General features: G+C 39.8%; 1 protein-coding gene across 1 annotated transcript; it reads left to right on the forward strand.

Moving 5' to 3' along the window:
- The first annotated feature begins 213 nt into the window (after positions 1-213).
- TSHZ3 (teashirt zinc finger homeobox 3) lies at positions 214-5,000 on the forward strand. The gene has a single exon (XM_031061294.1). It carries the CDS (start codon positions 383-385, stop codon positions 3,407-3,409), a length of 3,027 nt encoding a protein of 1,008 aa, XP_030917154.1. The 5' UTR covers positions 214-382; the 3' UTR covers positions 3,410-5,000.
- Positions 5,001-8,013: the final 3,013 nt, after the last annotated feature.

Here is an 8,013-nt window from a genome sequence, read left to right on the forward strand (position 1 = left end):
TCATTAATTTCAAATTTAGTTTTAATTTCAAGCTGTTGCCCCTTGAGAAGAATAAGGTGGCAAATTATGTTTGAAGAGCAGATTTTTTTTCTTGCTCTGAAGAAACACTAATTTTTAACTGTTTAATTTTACAAATAAGTACACTTCTTTGGCTAAAGCAAAAATATGATGAGCAGAAACTAACTTGTATTTTCTTCTCTTCATAATAGCCTATGTTTCAGACGAACTAAAAGCAGCAGCGCTGGTGGAAGAAGATGTGGAACCTGATGAAAATGCAGTTGATGGGGAGCCTTCAGCAAAATATGCATGTCCAGAAAAAGACTTCAGTAAGAACTGCCAAAGCTACCAAAACTCTCCAGCAGCTGAGTTCTCTAGCCATGAAATGGACAGTGAGTCCCACATCAGTGAGACGAGTGACCGCATGGCAGACTTTGAGAGCAGCTCCATTAAAAATGAGGAAGAGAGCAAGGAGGTTTCCATACCGCTGGAAGACTCCACGGTGTCTGATAGTTTGGAGCAAATGAAGGCCGTGTATAATAACTTCCTCTCCAATTCCTACTGGTCCAATCTCAATCTGAACCTTCACCAGCCAATTTCAGAAAAAAACAACGGTAGCAGCAGCAGTAGCAGCAGCAGCAGCAGCAGTTGTGGAAGTGGCAGCTTTGACTGGCACCAGACTGCGATGGCCAAAACACTGCAGCAAGTTTCTCAGAGCAGAATTCTGCCAGAACCGAGCCTTTTTAGCACAGTCCAGCTGTACAGACAGAGCAGTAAGCTCTATGGCTCCATATTCACTGGAGCCAGTAAATTCCGCTGTAAAGACTGCAGTGCTGCCTACGATACTTTGGTAGAATTAACAGTGCACATGAATGAAACGGGACATTATCGAGATGACAACCATGAAACAGATAACAATAACCCCAAAAGATGGTCCAAACCTCGCAAACGTTCCTTACTTGAAATGGAAGGGAAAGAAGATGCCCAGAAAGTGCTAAAGTGTATGTACTGTGGTCATTCATTTGAATCTCTTCAGGATTTGAGTGTCCATATGATCAAAACAAAACACTACCAAAAAGTGCCTCTGAAGGAACCTGTTACACCTGTAGCAGCAAAAATTATCCCAGCTACTAGAAAGAAAGCATCACTGGAGCTTGAACTTCCAAGTTCTCCAGACTCCACGGCTGGGACACCAAAAGCCACAATCTCAGATAGTAACGATGCACTCCAAAAGAACTCCAATCCCTACATTACGCCAAATAACCGCTACGGTCACCAGAACGGGGCCAGCTACGCCTGGCACTTTGAGGCGAGGAAATCTCAAATTCTGAAGTGCATGGAGTGTGGAAGTTCACATGACACCCTGCAGGAGCTCACGGCTCACATGATGGTGACGGGACATTTTATTAAAGTCACTAACTCTGCCATGAAAAAAGGGAAACCAATTATAGAAGCCCCAGCCACACCGACAATAACGTCCTTAGTAGATGAGAAGGTCCAGTCTGTGCCACTAGCTGCCACCACCTTTACATCTCCTTCCAACACACCTTCTAGTGTTTCCCCTAAATTAAATGTTGAGATTAAAAAAGAAGTAGATAAGGAAAGAGTCATTGCTGATGACAAAATGAAAGAAAAAGAGAAGTCAAGTGAAGATGAGGAGAAGTATGATATCTCCTCAAAATACCATTACTTGACTGAAAATGACCTAGAAGAGAGCCCTAAGGGGGGATTAGATATATTGAAGTCTTTAGAAAACACAGTTACATCAGCTATAAACAAAGCCCAGAATGGCACACCCAGCTGGGGTGGCTACCCCAGCATTCATGCTGCCTACCAGCTGCCCAATATGATGAAGCTGTCGTTGGGCTCATCTGGGAAGAGTACACCCTTAAAACCCATGTTTGGAAACAATGAACTAGTGTCACCAACTAAAAACCAGCCCTTAGTGTCTCCACCCAGCAGTCAGACCTCGCCTGTGCCAAAAACAAACTTTCATGCCATGGAAGAATTGGTGAAGAAGGTCACTGAGAAGGTGGCTAAAGTGGAGGAGAAGATGAAGGAGCCCGAAGGAAAGCTCTCTCCACTGAAGCGTGCAACACCTTCGCCGTGCAGCAGTGAAGTCAGTGAACCCCTTAAGATGGAGCCCCCCAGTGATGGTGGCTTTAAAAGCCAGCAGAACAGCCCAGTTCCTCAGAGAGATGGTTGTAAAGACAGCCCAACTGTAGAACCTGTGGAAAATGGGAAAGAGCCTGTGAAATCCATTGTAGGTTCTTTAAGTAGCAGCACAGCCATCATCACTGACCACCCTCCCGAACAGCCATTTGTAAATCCATTAAGTGCACTACAGTCTGTCATGAACATTCACCTTGGCAAGGCAGCAAAGCCATCTTTGCCCGCTCTGGATCCAATGAGCATGCTTTTTAAAATGAGCAACAGTTTGGCAGAAAAGGCTGCAGTGGCCACTCCACCTCTACAGTCCAAAAAATCAGACCACTTAGACCGTTATTTTTATCATGTCAACAATGACCAACCCATAGATTTGACGAAAGGCAAGAGTGACAAAAGCTGCTCTTTGGGTTCAGCGCTTTTGTCATCCACATCGACATCTTCTGCATCTTCTTCATCTACAGTGACAACAGCAAAGACATCTGCAGTCGTGTCATTCATGTCAAACTCGCCGCTACGCGAGAATGCCTTGTCAGATATATCTGATATGCTGAAGAACCTGACAGAAAGTCACACATCAAAATCTTCCACACCTTCCAGCATATCTGAGAAATCTGACATTGATGGTACCACAATAGAGGAACCAGAAGAGAGTACACCAGCTCAGAAAAGGAAGGGACGTCAGTCTAACTGGAACCCTCAGCACTTGCTCATATTGCAGGCCCAGTTTGCAGCCAGCTTACGGCAGACTTCGGAGGGGAAATACATCATGTCAGACTTGAGCCCTCAAGAAAGAATGCACATTTCCAGGTTTACGGGACTCTCAATGACCACAATTAGCCACTGGCTGGCCAATGTGAAATACCAGCTCCGAAGGACGGGGGGAACTAAGTTCCTTAAAAATTTGGACACTGGGCACCCAGTGTTCTTTTGTAATGACTGTGCTTCACAGATCAGAACTCCTTCAACTTATATCAGTCATCTTGAATCGCATCTGGGTTTCAGGTTAAGAGACTTGTCCAAACTGTCCAGTGAACAGATTAACAATCAGATAGCACAAGCAAAGTCACCGTCTGAAAAACTGGTGACATCCTCTCCAGAGGAAGATATCGGAACTTCTTATCAGTGCAAACTTTGTAACAGGACTTTTGCAAGCAAGCATGCTGTTAAACTTCATCTTAGTAAAACACATGGGAAGTCACCAGAGGATCATCTTCTGTATGTTTCGGAGTTAGAGAAGCAGTAGCATTTGCTTTTGATTAAAATAACTGTAATTTGCTTTGAGGAAAACTGTCAAAGACGCCTTAAAGCTACTGTTTAGTTCTTGGCACATGTTCTTATTTTAACTCCAGAGTCGCTCTGGGCTGAACTGTTTTGTATAACTGTACAGTGTTTAAATAGAGGTGCATAATCAGCTGTTGTTACTGGTAAAATATGAAGGTTAAAATGCAGTGGTAAGTGTTTGGAACTTTGTGTAAATTGGATTTAGTTGCTGTGCATCCCTCTGATGCATCAAGCTGCATGCATTAACAGACAGTTTAATTAAGCATTTATAACTAATTCTGGTGCACTTTTTCATGTGACCTAAGTGTGCTGGTATTTCTCACCCTATAATCTTTAGCCCTCTGAGTACTTTGAAGCACTTTTGCATTAATTTGGTAAAAATGTAAGGATATGCTTTTTTTTTAGACCCTTACTAGCTTAGTTCTGATTACTGATATGAACCTCCATTTATGCAGAGGTGTCTCACACCTTGAAATTTAAAAATATAATTTTCACATTGAAACATAGATGTATATATTGTATAGATTTCAAAATCTCTTATGGAAAATGTGATTGTGGTTAATGCCATTTTCTTTTTTTTCAGCATTTTTAGCAGCAGCGGGGTTTGTACCTGATAAGACCCAGGTATAAACTGTACCTATATATAGTGTATATTTCATTTTTTTTAGATCTAATGGTTTTTCCTTTAACAATCAAACATTGTAAATTATGTGATAAAAGATACCACAGATAACATTTATAAAGTATTCAGAAACATTATTCTTAAAGCAAAGTATGTTTTGCTTTGTTTTGCTATACAGTACATCTATATTAAGAGAGGTTCATGTTTAAATTATACATATTTATTAGTGTTGCAATCATTTGTTTGGTTTTTTTGCTTTTGTTTTTGTTCTTTTTTTTTTAATTGTCTGAAGAAACAGAAGCCACGGACTGCATTCCTGGCATACATTCTAACTGTTTTGCACAACATGACTTTTAAAGGTATTTATTAGTAAAAAAAAATAAAATAAAATAAAAAGAGAAAATTCAAAATAAACTCAGTGCTCAAAGGGTTAAATCTATTTGAAAAACTTGTACTGTATTTCCTAAACATTGATAAAGCCTTTAAAATGTTTGTACTGTAATACTTTGCTTAAAAAGTTATGAGGCATTCTGTGATATAACCTCTTTTACTTATTTATAAGCGCTCTTGGTTGTTATTTCCTATTGTAGAATGCCTTTTTATTTCAATTGGTAACTTTCTGTTTTGTTCTGCCTAATTATTCTCCCAAGATTCCATACTGCAGCTTTATCTTTAGGCATATGAAAGGTAACCCGTGGTTACCAGCACACTAAGTGATTCTGTTCGTCTCCATTTTTGGCAGTTAATTTGCAGAAGTAACTGACAGCTGACACCATATGAGAATCTATGTATAAAATATTGGCATGTAAACAGCACAGACACTGTAATGCACTCTGTGCCCTGTTTTGTTGTTGACAATGAAGCACCATTATATGACTCTTCATATAACCTTTTTTTCTACAGCAGCATTAAAATTGTCTTTTTGCTATAATTTTGTGTTGCGTTCACAATTATGTCTGAAATGTGCTACGACTAACGAGCACATTAAAATTAAATTGTATGCTATCTGTTTATGACTGAAGCTTGAGTAGGTTTCTTCATCTGCCAGGTGCTGGCAGTCAAAAGCTGCACATAAATCATTGGAGTTTTAGTGAACTTTAGCATTTAAAGAGCAGGGTAGCACTTATTCAAAGGCTGCATTAACAGAGGTTTTTTCCCCCCAGAAGAGATAAATGAGCGTTATAACTCCCTTTTAAGCACCAGGTAAGGCTGGCTGTGGAGAGGGGGGTTGGCAGCAGTGCATGGCAAAGCAAATGGGTGTTTTGCTGTGAGCTCAGACCCAGGCAGGCAGGCTGCTCACCTGCCTTCCTCCTGAATGCACTGAGCAGAGTCTGCACCCGAGGGTGTTCCACAGCTCAGAGAATCCCTTTCCACCTACCCAGCACTTCCAAATGACAGGAGAAGGGACCTGAGAGCAGTGACTCCAACTTTGTGGTTTTGAAGTGAGTCCTCTTCTGGCCCTGCGTGCTGCAGGTAGGGAGGGGGAGAGGAGGTGAATAAACACAGCCAAAGAAAAGCAAACAATCTGGAGCATTTATATGATAATGACAGACTTCTGCTGGTGTTGACAGGTCATCCCATCATAACCTTTGAAAACAATTTGCATCTCCAAACACCTATATTGCTATGCATGTAAGTGATGCCTTTTGCCAGTCAGGTGAATTCTGAGTCCAGAGGTGGTTACAGGGGAACCGAATCCACCATTCCAGCACTTCAGCATCCTGAGTGAGAACTACCATCCCAATGCCAATTGTACAGTTTCCTTTCTTTTTTAAAAAATCCAGTGTCTTCCAGTAAGCAAGTATTTGAATCTTTGGTTCTCTTTGCCTTTCTGTCTTTCTTTCCATTTTTCCATCTTTGTAATGTTAAAGGCCAGTACCATGTCTCAAAAACGTGTTAGAATGTTCTGTTCATTCTACAGCAAACGCTGCTAAGTGGACCAAGTGAATGGGATCAGGGCTTTGGTTTTTTTCCTCCTCCTTTGGCTCACACTTGTGTCTGATTTTAAGGTCATTTGTGTGTCAGTGTTTATGGCCTCAGCTCAAATTCCAGCAATAAAATCACAGCAGTTTTAGTGGTTGGCTGTACCATCCCAGGAGTCCCTCACTTAGTGAGGAAAGGGAACCTGGCTGGCTGAAGTCTTCCCTGGAGCCTCCCAGGTGCCTGTCCACACTTTTTACAAATACATGCTCTCAGTCTAAACCCAGCCAAACTTTTTACCTCTACAGCAGAGAATTCCTCTTTTGAAAATTATAACAGCTTAAATATAGTATTTGGTTGCAAACCAGAAATTCACACATAAGGAGACTGGCAGATTATTGCATATATTGTCAATCAATGTATTTTTAAGATGCACCATTGACTTATAATAGTAATGCTTCAAGCTCTGTATGCTATACTGTTATCTGGGACACGGGAGGGAGCAAAAGCAGGAGACTGCAGAGTCTGCAGGGTTCTTTCCACTCACTCTTAAAATACAGCCAGGGCATCTGATGATCTGATGCAACCTCCCTGATCTGGTAAAAATCAGTTCCTGGGTCTGAAAGTGCAGTGAGATGTACCAGGGACAAATTCAGGGAATGTCCAGATCTGCCAGCATGGACCAGAAAGGACTTTTTAATGTGCTTCTTAAAATGTGCATGAAACTTTGCAAATGAATGGCTAGTCAGGATCTGAATATCCCAAATTTATTAAAATAAAGTTCAGCTTGCATTTCAGAACCTCCAGGACTGGCATACCAATGTGATTTCACATTATAAAGAATTTAGAGAATCAATGAACTAGAATAATGTTCTTTTCATCCATACACTGGTATGTATATTGGCATGGTAACTATTAGTGCTAACCAAATCACCAACCTAGCTGTGTTAAGATAATTTTTTTTCCTATTAGACAAACATGAAGGTATAAATGCAGGATTTTAAAATAAGCATCTGACTTCTGACTTGCTTTGCATTTGGTATTTTATTTAGAAATATGCAGATCAAGTGCAAGAGAAAACAAAATGCCTCAAGAAAGAGGTTAAAAATGAAATTGTGATGGGTGAGAAGAGCTTTAAATCACAGGTGTATAAAGGTGACCCTGGTCTAACCCCACCCAAGTAGTGGCTTGTTGCAGCATACTGTATATCTTCCAGCCATCACATTTACGCAGTATCTTAAAATAACATTTGTGATAAATGTGCAATTTAACTAATTTATGGTGCTATGATGTGCTCAGGGCTACATGCAAGATGAAAATCTTAAATGGAGCTTGAACAGCTCACTTCACAACAAGAAATCAATATGCCAGATCTTAGAGAGCTGTTCACTGGAGTCAACATTTAGCAAAAAAAAAAAAAAAAAAAAAATCAGGGAATGTATCTTTAAGTTTTAGTGAGTAGGAAATCTAAAATTAACTGAAATATGACTTTTAAGCTAATGTAAGGAACTGTTTCTGAAACCAAAATCTTTCTGGAATCTTCATTATATTTTATTTTTGTATTAAAATTGAAAGTATATTATTTTAATTAAGCAGGTACTTTTGTGGTAACCACTATGTGCAATTTTTTATCCAAACCAAGGCAGATTAGAGTTATCAATATGGGAATTATCTGCTGCATTTAAATATGGCTATGTATTTTGCTATATAAAGCTAAGCATGATATGACTCTGCATGTTATGACAGCAAAAAAATCTGGCTATACTTTGGGATTTAAAAAAATACTGGCATGTATTGAACGGAAGAACCTTTTTTAATTTTGCAAGTTCTTATTTCAGCTGCAACAGGAAAAAAAAGGAACAGTGGTGCAAGTGGAACAGAGACAACTGGTAATAAAGCTAAATTTAATTAATAAATTTTGTATTTTAAAGTACGCCTCCGGAGAGCCTTATATATTTCCTAGAAAAATATCAAATTATTACCATCACTGCTGCCTGCTTTGTTTGGGTAACTTCTGTTACAAG

The sequence above is a fragment of the Geospiza fortis genome, unplaced genomic scaffold (genome assembly GCF_000277835.1).
Source record: "Geospiza fortis unplaced genomic scaffold, GeoFor_1.0 scaffold79, whole genome shotgun sequence".
NCBI lineage: Eukaryota > Metazoa > Chordata > Aves > Passeriformes > Thraupidae > Geospiza > Geospiza fortis.